General features: G+C 36.9%; 3 protein-coding genes across 3 annotated transcripts in view; all 3 read right to left on the reverse strand.

The window, feature by feature from the left end:
- LOC132163177 (cation/H(+) antiporter 4-like) overlaps positions 1–3,919 on the reverse strand; it is a 4,526-nt gene extending 607 nt beyond the window's left edge. Inside the window, exons 1-3 of the mRNA XM_059573363.1 lie at positions 3,722–3,919; positions 2,589–3,596; positions 4–1,069 (exon numbers count right to left, since the gene is read on the reverse strand). Coding sequence (XP_059429346.1) covers positions 4–1,069; positions 2,589–3,596; positions 3,722–3,919 — 2,272 coding nt within the window. The remainder of the gene's footprint in view (positions 1–3; positions 1,070–2,588; positions 3,597–3,721) is intronic.
- Positions 3,920–7,025: 3,106 nt separating this feature from the next.
- LOC132163178 (cation/H(+) antiporter 3-like) lies at positions 7,026–12,602 on the reverse strand. Its single transcript, XM_059573364.1, has 3 exons — positions 12,375–12,602; positions 10,706–11,713; positions 7,026–8,138 (listed from the first exon to the last, which is right to left on the reverse strand). The coding sequence occupies exons 1-3, from the start codon at positions 12,600–12,602 to the stop codon at positions 7,026–7,028; spliced, it is 2,349 nt and encodes a 782-aa protein (XP_059429347.1).
- A 4,614-nt stretch (positions 12,603–17,216) lies between these two features.
- LOC132163179 (cation/H(+) antiporter 14-like) lies at positions 17,217–21,657 on the reverse strand. The gene is made up of 3 exons (XM_059573365.1): positions 21,400–21,657; positions 19,421–20,434; positions 17,217–18,461 (listed from the first exon to the last, which is right to left on the reverse strand). Exons 1-3 carry the CDS (start codon positions 21,655–21,657, stop codon positions 17,217–17,219), a joined length of 2,517 nt encoding a protein of 838 aa, XP_059429348.1.
- Positions 21,658–22,547: the final 890 nt, after the last annotated feature.

Consider the following 22,547-nt stretch of genomic DNA (forward strand, 5'->3'; position numbering starts at 1 on the left):
TGCTGTCAAGATCTGATGAGGCGAGCAAGTCTCCAATAATCCCTAGCTCTGAAAATTCACTCCATTCTGCAAGCCCGGATGTCTGTGAAGACTCTAGGTTATGCCGTCTACCAACAATAATAAGGTCATACTCGTCCACCATAGACCGAACTATCAATGCTGTCTGAGGCCCATCTTTCACCATCTCCTCTAGGAATATCACATATTCATCACCCACATTGTTAAGTTTAACATCCTTTAGTATCTCATTGTCAAGCAATTTGTCCCAGCGGGAATCAACGTCACCATCAACGGCAACAAATTGAACCACAGTTAGGGTGATATTCGAGTCATTGGCCATGCGTTTGGCAAAAGTCAATGCCTCTCGATCATCGTTACCTCCTAAAAAGATCATAGCAATAGAATACGATGATTCTGATGAAACAATTGAGCGGCCTAAATGACCACGGTCAATGAGGATCCCAACAGAGCAGGGGGCTAGTTCAAGCACACTGCAATTTAAGGTCCTTATGGTATTGTCCTCCGATTCAATAGAACCGCCAATAGACCATTTTCGGTGGAATGGGAGTATTATGAGAGATGTGAGTTTGTCCAATCCAAGGATGCATATGTCTTCATGCATGAACTTGGGCGGAGAGATTGCTGTGAAGACGTTTACTGATACCACACCTTTATCATTGCCTTGTTTAAATTGATTCAAGGCGAGAATGATATTCTCCGAATAGGAACTACTATTGGACATAGTCTTTTTCTGCATTTGGTGGGAAATAAAAATAGGAGAAGCTCGGCCAATTAACTCGATAAGGTGAAGCACATAAATTGCAAGGGGCCTTTCACTAGATGGGCATGAGACTTCCAATAGTTTCGTTATAGCAATAATCTCATCTTGCCTGTGAATGCACGCTAGGATTCTAAGCTCTGCATTGCGTTTGCAATGCATAATATCCCTTTTCTGGTAACCTGCATATTTTCTTGAAGGATGGTACAGGTACTTCACTAGGAGTGGCACGAAAATTGCAGTCAAAAGGACGCTAACACATGCCAAAGCATAAGTCTGGTTTGCCATAGTCTGCACTTAAAATGAAAAATGTTGGAGAAACTCATCAAGTGATCTTGTTCAAGAAAAGAATATTTTTTTAATACTACAAATTATATGCTAGAAAATGCATCTTTCAATATAGTATGATGTTTCTAAAGATCAATATTTTCTTTCATTCTTAATTCTAGGACTTATGCTTAAAATACTCTTAACCATGAAAAAGATCATTAACTATATTACTAAACTTGATTTTGCAATATTCATTTCGAAATTTATTCTAGATTCATGGAGTTAAACGGTCTTATATGTATTTGGTCTAAAAGTCAATTTGGAAAACAAATTTGGTAAATATAGGAATAATCATCTTAGGAGTTGCAAGAGATTTATTATGCATATGAGTTATTTGGAATTTATTTGTGATATTAGAGTTACATGTGATGTAAATGATTAAGTTGAATGCTGGAAAATTAGAAGCATCTCTATACCTTACAAGAATAATGTTATTTAGCAAGATGCTATATGACTAGCATACAACTTGTATGACATGGCAATGAAAAGCAACTTTTTTTTTTTTTTTTTTCTTCGTGTTTTAACCCTCCAAAAGAAACGGAAAATGGAATGATTCCATTACAAATGCCTCGGTTCATGAAAGGAAACTATCTGTCCGCATGAAAGTAATCTTGGGATCATAATATTTATGGGAATTTGTTGACAAAGGTTACAAGGAGTTGAAGATGAACAAATTAAGGTTCCTTATCTCAAACTCAAAATATGTCTTTACAAGCCACTAAAGAGAAGGATCATCCATCGATCAATGCTTAGATCGATGATGGCATGTTGCAAAGAGTTGTTAATGCAACTATTTCCAAGCTAACTTTTGAATTTCTTCAAAAATTTTATCAATGAGTTGATAAAGTGAAAAAAAAAAAAAAGAAGAAGAAGAAGCTTTTCCTCTAAACTTTGCAAATTACTTTTGACACTAGACTTGTGTATGAAGGACTCTGAACCAATTTCATATTATTTTTCACGAGTGTTGGCCATTGTGGATTAGCTAAAGAGGCAAAAGCTCTACATTCCTCATAACCATGGTATGGAGGAAACCAAAGTAGATGAGGACGTGGAAGAGGAAGAGAAGAATGAGCTGGTCAGATTCCATACAACAAAGAAGAAAGAGATCAAAATTTCAAATAAGAGGGCGTGCCAAAAAAACATTCAATTTCAAATTGAATGTGTTTATTCTACGTAAAGAGGGAAACTGAACTTATTCTCATCAATCTACCACACAATTTGAAATCTCTCTCTCCCAATGTTTTAATTTGGTTAATGTACCCTATTGATCTACTATCAGGGTTGTAAAACAACAAAAATACGTATCCTAACAATGTCAACGGAATGAAACGTAGGTTGGAATTAAAAAGGATATATGTTCACTACTCCATGTAAAAATAAGGCGTTCATCTTAATTAGAGGAACCTGAAATGAAACCAAAAAGAAAAAGATAATTGCATTTTCTATGAAAAGAGAAGGGGGAGAAAAGAAAGATAGTCACCTCGTTATCTTTGAGAAATGCATAGAAAAAGATTTGGACTACGCCTTTGCAACTCAATAATAGAGCCAGTGTCAGAGCATCATTGAAGGGCATTTTGGAGAGCAAGGGAGGAACCAAAGAAGCCACAATTTTGACCACAAAAGTCAAAACAATGAGGATTCCATTGACTCTGGTGTAACTATAATCGAATTTGATTAAACTCAGATCTATCCTCATCCCACAAGTAGTCACTAAGATTGGCAGAAACACATCCCGAACAAAGGAGTTGAACTTGTTGACAATGGCTGATCCTAAAGGCGGTCCATCTGGTATTGCCAAACCTAAAAAGAAAGGTCCAACAACTAAAGTTTGACCATATAAATGCGAAAGATATGCGGAGCCAAGGACCACTAGGATGATGGCATGAATGTATGTGTCTTTGATAGGTCTGCCTTCCGGTGTCTGCCTGATCACCCAAAACATTGTTGGTCGAATTGCAAATACAATGACAATAACATGGATAATGATTGATACTGAATCTATCGCGGCGACCACCCTACCTTTTTTCCTTTCAATACCAGTCAAGCCAGAAACCAAGAGAAGGAACACGCTTAAGGTATCGCTTACCAATGCCGTAGATAGGCTTAATCGACCCAGCTCAGAATTCAGGATTTGGAGGTCCTCAAGAAGCCAAACAAGGACCGGAAATGGAGTTAGACAATGTATTGCTGTTACATACGGAAGTATAGTTGCTTCATCTTCATCTAGCTTATAATATCTACTAAGTCTTAGTTGGGTTGACAAGCCAACTACTAAAGGCAACAATATGCATGCAACACCGGTATACAAGGCTTTTCTTCCGGTTCTATTTATCATCCCTAAATCCATTTTCACCCCACTCAGAAACATAAACAGTATGTAACTCCAGACAGATAGCAAACCAAGTGTTTCTTGACTTTTGATGGAAAACAGAACATTTTTGAATATTCCAAAGCGTCCTAGAAGAGAGGGACCCAGCACCAAGCCAACCTGCATGTTGAGTTCAAATCAAAAAGACAATGTCATCAAATATATATATATATATATATATATATATATATATATATATATATATATATATAAGAGAAACAAAGTGGCTGGAAGGGAGTACGTACAAGAAGTTGTGTGGTGAACCTGGGGATTCCAAAACGCTTAAGAAGGTGATGGGCGGCTTGGACGATGGCGAAAATGAAAACCATCTGCAGCTCAAGCAATGGCAACGCGTACGGCATTGCCCCAGCCTGAATGGTGTTCCACAGGCCATTTGAATGGATCGGCCCCGGTAACTCAGTGCAGTCGTTTATGGTGACCATGTTCTTTGTATCAATAAAGTAACCATTATTATTACTTGCTGCGACCATTCCAAAATTTGTATCAGTGGCGGGGGTTTTTTCTTCTCTGAAAATTCTCGACTCAGAATTTATACAACAGATCTTATATATATTACTGCATGCCTGTTTTAATTTAGGACACTAGAAATATTCAACATTCATGATCATTGATCCTATGGTTGTAATCTGGTTATAATCAATGTGATAAGCATGCGTTGATCACCTTCTAATAATAGCTTTCACTATTAGGCTCCGTTTGGTATATCTATATTCTCATTATTCTGCAACGTGGGGAAACGGCAGATTGGAAATCTCTTCATTTTCAGCTGACTTAACCGTACAAACGAAATCCCAGCTACCTACGCAACGGTGTTGAAGATTATGGTCATACCTCTCGGTTGTTTCTCTTGGTGGCGTGGCATGGAAGGTATCAATGCTTTCTTCTACATTTAGGCCTTCGTTTGTTAAAGCTGTTGATTTTAGTTGTTAGCGCCAAGAAGACCGTAAAGATATTGTTGTTAATTAGTTGTTGACACTATACACTACCTGTCTGTCTCTCTCTAGCGTCCCAACGTTATACACCCACGGGCTATACTGTTGAAGAGACTGAAGGAGTTATGTTGAGCCAACTGGCCAGGTTCATGGATCTAGCCCGTTTAATAAAATAGGTTAAAGTATAGTTATCTATATAGTCTTATACACATACCTTAATTTACATGACTCAAAACTTGATATCCAGCATTTAGGATCGAGAATTTTTCAATTCACACAATCCGAAAAATTTGATACGCATAAATTCAATACAAAATTAGTAGGTTAAAATTAATTATTAAGGGATTTAATTCATTTAATTAAATGAGTCGGGTTATGGAAGTCATTCGACCTTTATTTTTCACTTTATTTTCTTCTTTCAATATTTTTCCGTTTGAGAATATTGGGTGCGTGCCTATTCTAACAATTCTTCTTCGTGTCCTTATATATATATATATAGAGAGAGAGAGAGAGAGAGAGAGAGAGAGAACAGATGAGAGCTCGATTCGAACAAAAATATTTCATCTAAACTCTAAATACACTGCCTCCAAAATCTCACTAAATCGACACACGCACACGTACATGCCCATTCGTCTATTGTCTTTATACTAAATTTTTTTAATTTGGCTCTTCGCCCCTAGCTAATATATAGTTTATAGCTCTATCTATGCCCATTCCAGCCAAAAGGAGTGGCTTTTCCTTTTCTTTTCTTTTTTTCTTTTTTATTTTTTTTCGTATTTTACATTTTTTTAGTATTCTTTTTATTTTTTTTATTTTTAAACACTTTACACTGCCATATTTTTCCTGTAGTTAAGGAGCTAAAAAGTCACATGCATTGCACATGACTTACGTAACATTCATTCCAAACAGACAGAAAACCTTAATGGATGGGTTGACAATTATTACAGCTTAATAGTCTGTGGGGTTCAAATGTCACTTTTTAAACTTTAATGGCTAAAATGCCAAATCAATGATGAATACTCACTACCAAAAACAAAAACAAAATAAAAAGGTTTTTGTGATTACCCCTTGGTGGCCTTTTTTGGCCCCCAAAAAAAAAAAAAAAACAAAAAAGGGATAGTGGCCTTCCAATAGTGACGTATAAAAAAAGGACTTTAAACTAGTAGGTTTATAAATTGGAATAGTGATATGGCATTTTTTCACGTCACCTTGATGTGCATTTTTTCGCAAGTCACTAAATAAGGTTTTTTTTTAATTTTATTTTTTTCGTTTCGATTCCTTTTTAGATAAAGAGAAATTATATTTTTTCTTTTATCCGATCCCTTAAAGTCCCCTTTTCCATGAACTCATACACAAGAATCATCTCAGACCTCTCATCACAATACCCAATCAATTGAAAGTTCCTCGATCAATCAGTAATTTCTGTGCAATATCTTGTTCCCCTGCTGTGAGAACTCCCTACTCCAAATACAAGTACTGGTGACCAGTTAGAATTTTCGCCAGGCTTCGGCTTCCTTCTCTCCAAATACAAGTACCGGTACTGACGACGACGAAGATGATGCCTTGGCAGCGTCGCCGGCTGCGGAGGCGTAGGTAGTGGTTGGCTTAGGGAACGCCTCGAATCCACCATCGGAACTGCCACCCTTCCCTACGCCTAATCCTGAATCATACAGGGATTCCAATCTCTCATGCTTACTGCACAAGTTTCACAAAAATTAATGCCAAAATCGATTGAAATTGACGAAATCATTATTGCAAGGTAAAAGAAGGGCTGTTCACTTACGGAACGAGGCCGGCCAGAGAGAGGAGTGATGGAGATTAGAGGAAGAAGAAGCGGAGAAGAGAAGAAGAAAGAAAGAAAAAAGCAATTGAAGCTGCAGGTTTGCGGGGGAGGCGACGTGTTCACACGTCACCCCTGTGACTGTGAAAATGGGTTCCATGTCACCCCTATAACTGTTCACACATCACTCCTAGAGTTGACATGTGACACTATTCACACATCACCCCAAGTGCGTCGTGTGAAAATGGGCCACACATCGCCTCTAGGGGATGTGTGACGTGGGTCACACATCACCCTTATGGGTGAAGCTAAACACAACGCACGCTGACAATTTTTTTTTTTTTTTTAATATGAAAAGATTAAAAAAAAATAAAAAAATAGCCTGGCGTGCTTAGAATCATGGCCCCACCCTTATAAGGGGTAATGTTTTACTTTTTTTTTTTTTTTAATAAAAACTTATTATTTAAATGTCACAAATTCCTTGTTTTTTTGTTGTGACTTTGGAAAGTAAAGTGTATTTTCTCTTAGATTCTTTTATTTAGAACAAAAAATCTAACCGTTAATTAGAATCATGAAACTAATGGAAGAGAAATGATAATAATAAGCTTGACAATTAGAAATAGCCCTTACATACTCGATAGAAATAGAAGTCCTCCCTACCCCGTTGATCTCAAATATCTCATGTATATTAATATTACTACCAAAAAGACGTACCTAAAAGACATAAGACCTAACAATAAACTACATATTTCCATCGCACAAAATTTTATACTTACACCATGATCAGATCGAAGATGAATGTATTTAGTTCCATATTTAACTGTCAATCTGTTGTTGTTGTTGCACCACCAAAATAGAAGTTTTGCTCTGAATATCTGATGAGGCAAGTAAGTCCCCAATAATCCCCAGTTCTGGAAATTCACTCCATTCTACAAGCCCTGATGTCTGCGGAGACTGTATGTTATGTCGTCTACCAACAATAATAAAGTCATAATCATTCACCAGAGACCGAATTATTAATGCCGTTTGAGGCCCATCTTTCACCATCTCCTCTTGGTATATCACATATTCATCACCTACATTGTTAAGTTTAACATCCTTCAATATCTCATTGTCAATCAATTTGTCCAAGTGAGAATCAACGTCATCGCCAACGGCAACAAAGTGAACCACAGTCAAGATGATATTCGAGTCATTGGCCATGCGTTTTGCAAAAGACAACGCCTCTCGATCGTCATTACCTCCGAAGAAGATCATGGCAACATAATAAGATGGCTCTGATGAAACAATTGAGCGGCCTAAATGACCACGATCAACAAGAATCCCAATAGAGCAGGGGGCCACTTCAAGCACACTGCAATTTAAGGTCCTGATGGTATTGTCCTCTGATTCGACAAGACCGTCAATGGACCGTTTTCGGTGAAACGGGAGTACTATGAAAGATGTGAGTTTGTCCAATCCAAGGATGCATATGTCCTCATGCATGAACTTAGGTGGAGAGATTGCTGTGAAGATGTTTACTGATACAACACCCTCATTGTATTGTTTAAAGTGATTGAAGGCGAGAATGATATTCTCTGAATAGGAACTATTATTGGATACAGTTTTTTTTTGCATTTGGTGGGACACAAAAATAGGAGAGGCTCGGCCAATTAACTTGATAAGGTGAAGTACATAAATAGCAAGGGGTCTTTCACTAGATGGGCACGCGACTTCAAGTAGTTTTGTTATTGCAGCAATGTCATCTTGCCTGTGAATGCACACTAGGACTTTGAGCTCTGCATTGTGTATGCAATGCATAATATCCCTTTTCTGGTAACTTGCATATTTTCTTGAAGGATGATATAGATATTTCACTAGTAGTGGCACGAAAAGTGCAATTAATAGGATGCTAACACTTGACAAAGCGTACGACTGGTCTGCCATGGCCTGCACTTAAATGAAAAATGTTGGAGAAACCCATCAAATGATGTTGTTAAAGAAAGCAATGGTCTTTTACTATACTAAATATTATGTTCTAGAAAATGTATTTTGCAGTATAGTATGATGCTTCCAAAGGATAATTCTAGGACTTATCCTTAAAATACTCTTAACAATGAAATATCATCTCATAAAATAAGCAAAAAATATCATTAACTATACTACTAAACTTGATTTAGCAATAGTCATTTCTAATTTATTATAGATTCATGGAGTGAAAGGGTCTTACATGTATTTGGTCTAAGAGTCAATTTGGAAAATAATTTTGTCAAATATAGAAATAATCATTTCGGGAGTTACATGGGATTTATTTGTCATATTTGAGTCACCTATGATGTAAATGAGTGAGATGAATATTGGAAAAGTTAGAAGTATCATTGTATCTTATAAGAGTAATGGTATTTAATAAACTACTATAAACCTGTCATACAACTGATATATTATGGAAATAAAATTAACGTGTCTTTTTTTATTTATTTTTTCTACAAGCGTTGATTTAATAATTGATTTTTATTGTTACATCATTAAGTTGTATGATAAGCGTATACCGATCTACTAAATAGCATTACTCATCTTATAAATACTCATATATGATCTAGCTAGTCACTTTTCTCAAGTGAGTGGAATAAAAAATTGTTTTGGTGTGTTTGTCCTCTTCTCCACTTATCTTCCATAGAATATTGATCATGTGATTTTAACCCTCTTGATTTCCAACAAATTGGTATTAAAGTCACTTGTGGTGAGAAAAGAAAATGGAAAATGGAAAATGGAAAATGGAATGATTCCATTTCAAATGCCTCGGTACACGAAAGGCAACTATATATCTGTATTAAAGTAATCTTGGGATCAAAAAATTTATGGGAGATCGTTGACAAAGCTGCTGGTTACAAGGATTATCTGAAACTCAAAATAAGTCTTTACAAGCCATCATGATCATCCATCAATGCTTGAGATTCAAGATTTTCAAATAAATATATCGTTGATCAGATTCAGGGTACTCTTGAAGCGTGCCAAGCAGCATCGCTGCTAAAACCACCACGAAGGGTGGCGTTCCAAAGCGGCACCGAGAATGGATATATAATAAATCAGCTACACCGAGAATGGTTGTGGGTGTAGGATTTAAATTGTTGGGAGTTTGGGTTTGGTGGGGGAGAAGAAGATGAAAGAGAACTGAGTGTATTGTAATTTTTTTTTTTAATTTTTAATTTATTTATTATTATTATTATTATTTTATGACATGCCTGCATAAGGGGAGGGAAAGGAAGGAAGGTGATGTAGATCAAGAAACCTGAAAGAGGTTTCTAGAAGTCCTGTCCGGACACAGGTCCAGCCTGTCCGAACATGCCATCGAAGAAAGTAGTTTTTGGAAGTAGCATCCGAACACGGGTCAAGCCTGTTCGGACACATCTATGCTATTTCATGTGTTTTTAGTTACCTGTCCGGACAGGGGATATGTCCCGTCTGGACACGCTTCGTAGATTTACAAATACAATTCTAAGTCGTATTTTCTTTAAGTTTAGGGTTTGAGAGCCTATAAATACATGTTTTATAGACCCTAGAACATAGATTTATATTATTATTAAGTTTGTTTAATAAGAATTACTCAAAGTTGAGTTTTTTCCTTATTTTCCTTCAAAACCTAGAGTATCTAGTTTTTTAAGAAGATTTCTTAGATCCTTTGATAGAATCAAAATCTATAAATACCAATCCGCTGCTTAATGTTGTTATTCGCTGTAACCCACTAAGTTATACTGCATCAAAAGGGGAGTCAAGTTAATGATCTTCGCTTTATAAGGCATAGTCTCCACCCAATTGAATTACCCCTTAAAGATTTAATGTTATTGTATTATAATGAAAGTAATATCATCTCAAGCTTTTTCCTATTAAATCAAGGAAGTAATCATTTTAGGGTTTACATGAAATTTATCATGCATATGAGTTATTAAGAATTTATTTGTCACGTGAGAGTTACATATGATGCAACTGAGTGAATTTAATATTGGAATACTAGAAGCATATATTGTATCTTATAAATACACATACAGTCTAGTTATTATTCTCAATTGTAGGTGGATTTTTTTTTTGGCACTATCCTACCAATGGGAAAGGAATGGAATGTAGGTTTGAGTTAAAAAGGATATATCAGATATATATATATATATATATATATATAACAATAAGGCATTAATTCATCCTAATCTATATTAGAGGCACCTAAAACACAAACAAAAAGAAAAAAAGATAATTCCATTTTGAGTAATGCTAGAAACTAAAAATTTTATTCTATAACTATTCAATAATACTGACGTAGTAGTCTTAATCAACCATTTGATAATCAATTAGTACTGTTAAAAAAAATCAAGGATTGGTTGGAATTAATTGACATGTTATCATTGTGAAATACTTAATTGTTGGATAAAAATATGATTTCTAACATTTTTTTTTTCAATTTTTAAGAATAATTTTTTTAAAAAAAATTAAAAAATAAAAGGTCGGGGATAAAGAAATATGGTCACCTTAGTATCTCTGAGGCTTGTATAGGCTGCGAGTTGGACTACACCTTTGCAGCTCAATATGAGAGCGAGTGCCATAGCATCTTTTAAGGGCATTTTGAAGTACAAGGGAGGAACCAAACAAGCCGCCATTTTGGTCAAAAAAGTCAAAACAATGTTGAGTCCGTTGATTGTCATGAACATGTTATTGAATTTGAGTAAACTCAGATCTGTCCTCATCCCACAAGAAGTTACGAAGATTGGCAAAAACACATTCAAAATGAAGTAGTTGAACTTGTTAACAATGGCATATCCTAAAGGTGGTCCATCTGGTACTGCCAAACCCATAAAGAAAGGCCCAGTGAATACACTCATACCAAACAAATGAGAAAGCAACCCGGAGCCAAAGACCATTAGCATGATGGTATGAATGTATGTGTCACAGACAGGCCTGCCTACCGGTGTTTGCCTGATCACCCAAAACATTGCTGGTCGAATCGTAAATACAATGACGATAAGAAGGATGATGAGTCCTCCTAAATCTACGGCGGTGAGCACACTAGATTGCACCCTGCTAATTATAGCCAAGGTGGCAAGGATGGAAAGGAACACACTTAACATATCACTCACCATTGCTGCAGATAGGGCTAATCGACCCAGTTCAGAATTCAGGATCTTGAGGTCTTCAAGAAGGCAAGCAACGACCGGAAATGGAGTTAGACAATGTACTGCTGTTAAATATGAAAGTACATATGATTCATCTTCATTTAGCCAATAAGATCCTCTGATTTTTACTTGGAATGACAAGCTAATTAGTAAAGGCGACAAGATGCATACCACCCCTGTAAGCAAGGCTTTTCTTCCGCTTCTCTTTATCATTCCTAGATCCATTTTCACGCCACTGATAAATAAAAAGAGTACGTAACTCCAGAGAGACAGCATATCAATTATTTCTTGACTTTTAATGGAAAATAGAACACTGTTGAATATTCTGAAGCGCCCCAGGAGAGAGGGCCCGAGGATCATGCCAACCTGGTAATTAATCATATAAAATATGATCAAACTTATATATATATATATAATGTAGGGGAAACTTCACCCGTTTTGACATGTACCCACAAACTTCAAAATTTCTCAATTTGGACTTCTGAACTTTCAATTGCAGTCAATTTGAACCTCCTAAATTATCACTTGTTTTGACATGTCTCCACAAACTTCAAAACCTCTCAATTTAGACCCCTGAACTTTCAATTGCAGTCAATTTGAACCCCCTCAATTTTGGCCCATAAAACCCTTAAAAAGACAAAATTATCCTTCAATTTTCTTTTTATTAAAAAAGAAAAAAATGAAAAAAAAAATTGAAAAAAGGATCACAAGGTGGCTCAACCATTGGTCACCTTGTGAATTTTTTTTAATATTTTTTTAAAAAATTTAATTTGAAATTAAGGTTAAATTTAGAATTTTGTAAAATAAGTCAAGGGTATAAACGTTATTGTCTAATTTTTAACGTTTAAAATCTGACAAAAAGGTTCAAATTGACTGCAATTAAAAGTTTAATAGTCCAAATTGAGAAGTTTTAAAGTTTGAGGACATATTAAAATGGGTAGTAATTCAAGAGTTAAAAAGTGAAGTTTCTCTAAAATGTATGTAAATACGTACAAAAAAAAGAAACAGGGTGGAAGAGATGACGTACAAGAAGTTGTGTGGTAAACTTGGGGACTCCAAACCGCTTAAGAAGGAAATGGGAGGCTTGGGTGATGGTGAAAATAACAATCATCACCAGCTCAATCAGTGGCGTAGACGGCATAGGCCCACTATAGATGTAGTTCCACAGGCCTTGTGAATGGACGGTGGCGGGCAACTCAATACATTCTTTTATGGTGATCACGCCACTGCTTGTATTACCATTGTTTCCAGCCATGCTGCTGCCTGCCTCTCACACAAAGAAATTTGACGCAGAGAGAGATAGAGAGAGAAAGAAAAGACGAGGCAATCAAGTGGGGTTTTTAATTTCTTGTGTAAAAATGAAGTCGGAATTTATACGACGGATCTTGTTGCCTGTTTTAGGACAACATCTAATAATAGTTTCACGTACGTACGTACGTAGTATATTATATTCTGCAACGAGGCCAGGCAGATTGGAATGGAAAAGGGTTTTGAGCTAACACCGCGGTTGTTTCTCTTGCTGGAAGGTATATATATATATATCAACGCTCTCATATTCTTGATTTATTCTGGGTTAATTTGTTACAAAACATTAATTGGAGGGGGATTTAGGCCAGGGTTTGTTAAATTCGCATGTACCAGATTGTTACTAGGAAAAATGCTAGGTTTACAAACAAATTTCAAATTGAATTTATCTCATTTCCAATCATGTTGTATCACATCATGTTGTAAAAGTTTTTTTTATAAAATTTGTTTGTAAGCTTAACATTCCACGTTTGTTAGCGCCAAAAAGACCATAAAAAAAAAAAAAAAAGGTTGTTGGTTGTTAACAATATTGTTAATCCTACGTATGTACATACCTAAAAGAGCAGTTTGGGCTCACCTATAACATCAATATTGGTGGAGAGGATTAGTAACAGCCTGGAGAATTACCATTAGAATCATTAATTAAGACTTTTAAGGACAGCGTTATTCTATAGCTTTATGAGATTTTCTTTGGTCTATTTTTTATTTATTGCATTCTATATTTTATCTTATTGTTAGTTGTTTGCATTAATATTATTTAGTATCAACAAGAATTTTTGCACCATCCAAATAATTTTACAACATAAGAATCATAGCACAACAAAATCTGTCTTAACAGCCACATCAAAGTTAGCTTTAACAAAACAAAAAGGGAAATCTGCTGAAGTGACTTAGCTAAAATTGGTTGAACCGCATTATGCACCACGAATTGGTTTCTCTCAAACCAGATGTGATCCAGTGTGATGACTGCAATTAGAAGCTAGATGCCATCAACATCATTTGAAAACCAAACCTCTTCAAGGATTGAAATTTTGCTTTCGCTATTTCTAACATTAATGTTAGGAAAAACTTCACTTAACCCCCTTAAATTTTTACGCGTTTTGAAATTCTCCCCCTTCCCTCTCTCTCCCATTAGGATTTTTCGTTAAATCTGGTCAAAATTTTCAAAATACCCTTGCTTTTTAATATAAAAATTGTAAAGATTCAAGATTTAATGAAATTTGCAAAAATACCTACGCCTGAATATTTTTAATATTTTTTATTATTATTTTTATTAAAAAATGGGTATTTAGAAAATTTTGACCAAATTTAACGGAAAATCCTAACAAATGAAGGATATCGCAAAAAATTGAAAGTTTAATACCATAAATTGAGAGTTTTTGAATTTCGATTGGGTAATTTCAAAACATGTGAAAGTTCATGAGGGGTTTTGTGAAATTTCTCCCTAATTTTAATTTGCTCTCTTTTAATAGGTGGAAAACTAGTAAAGTTTAAGAGTGTGCTAATTATTGATCACATCTCTTAGATGGACCGCTTCCAACTTCATGCTTGAAAGCATTCATAATTGATCCCTCATTCTCTCTTTCATTCAAATCAAGAATGTGAAAGACTCCTTTATAACCTTTGCCCCATATGACTAGAAAAAAAAAATGCTACTTACCACACAAATATTTCACAAAGTTAACGTGACAAGGTTTAGTAGCTCTTGGATTCGCCCTCGTTAAAATACATATATCCAATGGCTAGACCTTGCCACATTAGCTTGTGAGATATTTGTGAAATGTTTGTATGGTATGTTATATTACTCATGTTTTGAATATAAAATGATATCTATCTATAAGAGAAATGCTATATACCCGAACAATATGCTACTAATATCCCACTATGTTGACGTAATAGGGTATAGTAGCCTTTTTTTTTTTTTTTAATCAAATGCGGGAAAAGGTTACAAGGGAGAGGGTATAGTAGCCTTCAATAATCAACTATTGTTAATAAAAAAAATATTTAATGGGTACTAGACCCTACCCCATCAATATAGTAGAATATTTGTGGGATATTAGTAGGGGTGTACAAATGGTTGTGATTAACGGTTATTGCCTCTAATCACCTTATGCGGTTAGTGGCTTTCATAACCACAACCACTCCTCCTTATTAGGTTAATGGTTTTAAAATAATCGCCGGTTAGCAATTATTGAAACTTATAACTGCACCACATAACCACTTTTTAGAAATTGGCCTTTTTAACCTATTTTGGTGTTTTGGACCTTCTTTGAGACTCTTTTTAGGGCCTATTTTAGATGACTTTTGGCCATTTTTAAATAATTAGAAGGTTTCAAAATGTAAAAAATCTTAAAAATATTATTATTATTATTATTAAGGCATAAATTAAGATCAATTTCATTAAACTCAAAACAAAAACTCAATATTAAACGCATCAAAACAACTTCGTTAATTTTTTATATTATTATTATTATTATTATTATTATATAAAAAATTTAATATTAATAACCGTTAACCGCCTCCTACCGCATAGTGTTCCACATACATACAATATTTAATCTACACAGAATGAGTTTAATGTAGAAACAAATGGGAGAGAGAAAATGTGGAGGGAGGGGTTTGAGTTATTTTGAACCATGATTAAAAAATATGACTGGTAAAAGCTTTTAAAAGTAAGGTAATTTTTTAGATTTTAGGAGATTGAAGCTTGATGATTGCTTAAATTACAGCATACATGATGTTATTAAAACTATATCATGGAAGCCGGATCCCTTAAATATATTAAAGTGTGATAAATTGTATTACAATGGTCTGTACTTATAAAAACGTTAGGAGTGGTAAATAAAAAACTTAGACTAAATAAGGAAGTGAATAAACGTAAATCATAATATTAGGAAGCTCTTCCTTCTCTCATTTTAGTGAGAGAAGCTCTTCCTTCTCTCTAAGTACGGAAAAATCCACCTCCTTGTGAGGTCTTCTACCACCGTTAGTGTGGTTGTCAGGGGAGGGGAAAGGTTTTCCTCCTCCCCTTTTCATTTTCCTCTTTTTCTTCGTCTAGTTTTCTTCTGCATATTTCTCTGGTCTATTTGTCACCCTTCAGCATATATTTTTTGCTCCACCTTTTGGCCACTGCTCCGCTGCCTTGGGGTGCCATCCTCCATCGTCGTTCGATCCCTGTTGCTCCCCTGCATTACTGCTCGCCATTTTCCACCATGCAGGCCGGATCAAGTTTGGTTCTTAGATGGGTTTTCTTTAAAACCCGATATGCTTTCCTCTGGCTGACCAAGGTCTGCATGTACCAGTCCACCATCATCAGCGGCCGCCTAGCTCTCCACCGTCGCTTCCCAATTAGCCATCCGCCCAGCACGCGCCAGAGCGTGAGCTTCACGCGCCGGCTCGTGATCCCCACGCTCTAGTCGATGGTTCCTACTGGCCACTCCTCCACCTTCATCATCACCATCTCTACTGGTTGTTGGGGTTTTTTGGTGTTTTTCCGCTTGTGTTTATTTTTCTGTTGTTGTTCCATCTGTTTCCTTGTATTTTCTGTTGTTGCTTTTGTTTCCTTGTATTTTCTGTTGTTTTGCTTGGGTTTTGTAAGTTTTAGTCTCCCTTTGTTCTTAGGTCTGATTTCTGCTGTGGAGACTAGCGCTACCGGAGTCAATAGACTCAATACTACCTTTTCTTCGGCTCCAGATCCGAATCTTACCAATGCCGCACCTGTATCGACTTCCTTTGGGAGGTTGATGTTGTTCCTTGCTAGAGGTACAATTGGGTTTGGACCTTTTGAGGTTCTTACACCTGTTATTAGGGTTTATGAACCTCTTGAGGTTTGTGATCCTTCATGGGCTCCTTTTGCCTTTAAAAGCACTTTATGCAACCCTTTGAGATCGAGGACTGGGTTATTTATTTGGCTTATTTCCTATTTTGTTACGTTTACTAGTATTGTTATTTTTCGAGTTTGGGTCTGTTGTAGGGGAGCTCACCCCTTTCCGGTCTTTTGATCACTTGTACTCCTTTTCCAATTTGCTTAAAAAAAAAACAAAAAACCAAAAACAAAACAAAACGTAAATCATAATATTGAAAACATTCTAACATTGGAAATTAATATTGAGATTTCTCTCCTAGAAAATTACATTTTCAAAAGACTATCTTACTGATCAATAAGGATCAAGGTTCAAAAAAAAAAAAAAAAAAGGTTATGGATCCCTTGCAATTGGCGTTCGAATTGCACTCAATTAGGGGAGCTCCCACAAGAAGCTAGAAGATTGTAAGGCCCAATTGTCCGAAACATCCTCTCTCTATGTGGTTCGGACAACCTAATTGTAAGAAATGTCGATCCTATGTTATGGCAGACTTTTTGGTCCAATAATGTAACTTCACTCTATATGATGAGTATACTTAAATGAGTAATAGGGAAAAGCTTGGGAAAAATATGGTATGATCAGTAATTAATCGTATTCATTTCATCATCTAATTGTTGTGTGGTAAAAAACGTAATTAAAAGAAAGAAAGAAAGAAAGAAAAACAAAGAATATATATATATACACACACACATATATATCCTTTATTTCCGATGCTCAAACCTAGAGTAAATAGGTGTAAAATCTTCACCATCAGAAAATTCACTGGTCATCTTTGAAGCTACAGATTTGCTTCTATTAGAAACTGGTAAGCTGGGAATGGTCTCTAGCGAGCGATGCCCAGGTTCCTGTGGCTGTTGCTGCACTACCAAAACTGAAAACCGAGTTTCTAAATTGGCCAGCATGTCTCCGATCACCCCAAGCTCCGGGCAGTCGCTCCATTCTGTTGTTAAGCCTAACATAAGCTGTGAGTCGGGTGCATGGTACCTTCCCACCATTACCAAATCGAAATCATCCTCCATTGCATGGATTGCCTGCGTTGTTTCTACTCCATCTTCCACTATCTCCTCTCTATATTGGTTTTTTCCCTTTATAACTGCGTTTGATATGAACTCGTGGATCAAATCGTCTTCAAGATTCTTCTCCTTTTCATAAAAGTGACGCTCGTGTATGAACCTGACCACTGTGAGGTTGACATGTGGATGTTGGGCCATGCGTCTGCTATAGGCGAGTGCTTCCAAATCATCAGCGCCGCCGAAAAACAGCAAGCCAATTCGATATGCGGAGGAGGATGGTGTTGTTAAGGCGGAGCGAATAGCACGTGCATTAATCCCCCGCTCAATGAGGACTCCGACAGAGCATGGGGCCATGTTGATGACGTTGTGGTTGACAGTCCTGAGGGAGGGGGCGGATGATCCCAGCCGTCCATCAATCGCCCACTGCTTGTGAAATGGCACGATCACAATGGTGGTTCTTTTGTCAAGAGCAAGACTGCATATATCGTTATGCATGCTCGCATAAGGAGAAACTGCGGTGAAGTGCTGCACCACGACACTCCCATGGTGGTGCTGCTCAAACTGGTTGAAGGCACCGACAACATGGTCGGATGCATTGGAAGGCGAGTTGTGGAGATGGTGATGATGTGGCACAAGTATAGCCGATGTGCTGGCAGTAAGCTCCATGAGGTGGAGGACGAAGACGGAGATTGGGGTGAATCTGGTGGAATTGGAAGCTTCGAGAAGATTTAAAATCATGGGGACATTGTCTTCCTGGTGGATACAGACAAGAATACGGAGCTGGACGGTGTCCGATGATTCCAGAATGGTCCTTCTTCCGTACGCCGTGTACCTCCTTGTTGGATCATAAAGGAACGCTACCATGGGCCTCACTAACCCGGATACGAGCAGCATTGTGATTATCAGGAGGGAAAATGTTTGGTCGTCTAGGATCTGTATGCATTAATAAATCATTTCAATTATAAGACATAACACAACAATTATATATATATATATATAAAAGTTCGGTTTGTTTCGACATTAAAATGTCTTAAGTTGAAAATATTTTTCACAATTTTTTTTTTCAAAATATTTTTTAGCGTTTGGCTTATGCGGAAAATTAGCATCCGCAAAAAATGGTAGGTGACTTCTAGTGAACACAAGTGGTAGCGTCCAGGTCCCCAGGAGGTAGCTCAATCGGCTGGAACCACATTTAATGAAATGAAGGTCACTAGTTCGAATCTCCATTCCCCCTCTTGTGTGGACATGTCAAAAAAAAAAAAAAAAAAAGTGGTAGCGTCCAGGAGAGGGATTCAGGCGAATTATGGCAGTAGCAGAGAATGAACTGCTGGGGGGAGGTGCATTTAAGAAGGAGAAGTTCAAACTCAAAAAATAGTTTACCCTTTTAAAAAAAGGATACTATTTTAAGAAAATTAAAAATGGTCTTCCTAGGTAACCAAAAATATTTTCGGTTTGACCACTATTTTTTTGTCGTACGAACATCCAAAAATAAGAAAAACGTTTTTAGATGACATTTTACACCGAAACGTAACGAAACCTTAACTTATATTCTAACACTTCCCTTTATTTGGGGCTCAAACTCCCAACTTAATATAGACTTGGTAGAAATAGTGTTCGTACCGAAAACTTCTACTCTGATATCATATCAAATTACACTTATTCTAAAAACTTAATAAAAATAAATAAATTTAATAATTTAATTTAGAAATATGCTAGATTCTAATAAAACTCTCACATTTTGTCTATCAAAATCTTAGGTGGCAAAATGTTATTTGCCATCAACTTGGACAACGTGCATTTTGTCACCTAAAATTTTAAAGGGCAAAATATAAGAGTTTTATTAGATTCTAGCAATTCTCTTTAATTTATATTAAAAAGAAAAGTTTGCTTACGTTGGAATCCTTCCACATGATATACCAGGCAACCTCTACGATGCCCTTGGAGCACATGATTAGAGCAAGAGTAACGGCCTCCATGAAAGGCAAGCCGCAGTAAAGCGCAGACAAAAGAGTACCACCGAACTTCCCTACACAACCCATGACGATGATCGCCTCAATGATCACCGGAGAATTTCCTCCTACCCCGGCCGACATCAAGTCCGTCTGCAAACCACAAATCGCAATGAAAACCGGAAGCAGCAACCCAGTCACTATGGTATCCAATTTTTCTATTAAACTCGATCCCAGCGGCGGCCCATCTGGTAAAGCAATCCCCATCATAAAAGCCCCGAAGGCGGCGTGCTGGCCGATGACTTCAGCAAAGAGTGCACACCCCAGCACCACCGCAAGAATGACGACAAAGTGAGTTTCCTTCATGGGTCGTCCTTCCGGCGTGAATTTTGTTAGCCAGATTATGAACGGCCGGAAAACAAACACGATGGCGATCAAAAAGACGGTGACCCAGCAAAGTGCCCACAACGATGTCCACTTGGATCTGCGTATGGCTAAGCCGATTGCGGTGACGGATACAGCCGTGACCCAGCTGCACAAATCGCTGACCATGGCTGTGTAGGTTGCTAATCGGCCGATCTCGGAGTTGAGAATTTGCAGATCAATAAGCAGGGTAGTGATAACAGGGAAGCTTGAGATGGAATTAACTGCGGCTATAAATGGAAGGGAAGTGGTTATGTTTGCGTCTATTGGAATCATATGACTTATGACAAAATAGGTGAGTCCGGCGAGTACATAAGGCATCACAAAACCGGCGGATCCTATCAGCGCCGCAGCGCCGCCTGCCTTTCTCAATATTCTTGTATCCATCTGCACTCCTAAGACAAAGAGGTGAAGAATGAAGCCTATGTTTGCGGCTGTTTGAAGTACCACTTTGCTGGACAGTGGAAACACTTTGGTCATCGTATCGCTTCCTATGACACGCCCAAGAATTGTTGGACCTATTATCACACCGGCCTGCAGGTATATATATATATATATATATATATATATATATATATATATATATATCACAATGATAAGAACATGGACAATTAAGAAGGATAAGAAAATAGGTTGGAGGGGGTACTCTGTTCATGCTCATATATATCATGATTTTAACATCCTAGTTCCATATTAGTACGTACTGTTAGACTAGATTGCTCTGATACCATTTGTAAGCTGATCAACATATCGATGCCATCACTTCAAAAGACCGATCATTTTGGAGTTTCTTGAAATTACTTATAAAACTAATATGAAACTTAGGATTACGAGTGCTGCTTTTATAATCTACCTAGGAGCATGTTTGGGATTGCGCGCTTTTTAGCAAAAACTTCATTTTAAAATTTTTACAAAAAATGCGTTTTGACCATTTTTTTAGCTTTTTGGATATTTAAAAGCGTTTTCAATTTTTTTTTACCAAACTTGTACTTTCTTCAAATCAGACTTTTTGAGTATTAAATGCATTTTTAAGCTCCTCAAACGCATACCTAAACAAGCTCCTAGTCAATGTGGTGGGTTATTCATTTTCCAAACATGGAGGTGAGGTGTTACAAGCTAGAATTAACAAATTCAGATACCCATTATTTGGCCTTGCTTGCTAGCAAACATAGCACTTCCTTTTTTTCAACAACTCAGTTAGTTAACATATATAAGGCTTCTATTTGGCCTTGCTAGCCCATTGCAGATCAGTATCTGGTTTCTAATAGCAATGTTTGTGTCAGCATACATTCTTCTTAATTTATCCAGAAGGCTTGCTACTATATATATATATGAACTTAGTTGGATTACAGGGAAGAGCAATTACAAATTGATCCAGTTTTACTAAATTAAAGTTAATCAAAAACAATAATATTCAATGAATTTTAAGCCAATGGACTCCAGAAAGTCATGAAATATAAATGAATGTATGTCTCCCCACCTAAGAGGGAGGAACTTACCAGAACTTGTGCAGTGATAATACTTTGCCGCAGAGGTTTCAGCAAGACGAAAATAAATCTTGAAGTGAGGAAAAATATAGTTATCTGGACTAGGAAAACAGGGGCGGCGAAGTCGAAAGGATCATCTCCGAACCAAACGCCATTGGAGGAGACCATGTGAGGGTATGCGCACACAATCTCTTCTTTAGAAAATGGCCCGGTGACCATCCCAGTAGACACAGCACCTCTTTTCATGATAAGATCATCCTGTGATGCCATATTGAATGTTGAAGGAGCTCTTGAGAGAAAACAGAGAGAAATTATCAAGATGATAAAGAACTTCAAAACGAAAAGATCATAAAAGCCCCCTTCTCCCCCGCCCAGAAAAAAAGGAAAAAGGAAAGTAGGAGAGACACAGAGTTAGAGAAGGAAATAAAAGTAAAGGGTCCCCATTGAAATGTGAACAACAGGCCACAGAGAGAGAGAGAGAGAGAGGAACTTGAGGATAGACGAGAGATCAGGGGGAGAATTTGTTGGTGGTCAACTTAGATGAAGAGAACTAAGACGATCGTTGTATACAGTTGGCCATGCAAATAAGGAAAGGCTTCCACAATACTCTCGGCAGGTAACTTATTCCTCTCCACTCAATTAATCTCAGGAACCAAGGCCTCTCTAAAAGTGTGTGTATATATATATATATATAGGTCCAGCCACAACTTTCCTTTTTAAGCATCACGAAGAATTAGGATTCACCAAGTGCGCATTAACAGATTTTATCACCCGACTCTCTCCATCTTCATGCAGCATAAGTCAAAACCAGCTATGAGCTATTATCTCACTATGCTGTCATGGCATTGCCAATCTGCCATTTGATTCTTTTCTTTTCTTTTCTTTTAACAAGAATTGATCTAATGGTAGATGGGCAATGTCACGTGAGCATAACAGGGAAACTCCGTTTACCTCCTCTAACTACCATTCTTTTTACAATGTCCCGTCAATGTTTTAATTTTTACAATGCTCCTCAATCTACCATCGGGGTTATAGAGTGTTCCCCTTCTGAAACCAAAAATAACAAAAGCACTCTCCATAAGATATGGAAGAGGACATTGTAACTCTAAAGGTAGATTGGGGGATATTGCAAAAGGAATAGTAGTTAGAGGGGGTAAATA

Source organism: Corylus avellana, chromosome ca10, assembly GCF_901000735.1.
Source record: "Corylus avellana chromosome ca10, CavTom2PMs-1.0".
Lineage (NCBI taxonomy): Eukaryota > Viridiplantae > Streptophyta > Magnoliopsida > Fagales > Betulaceae > Corylus > Corylus avellana.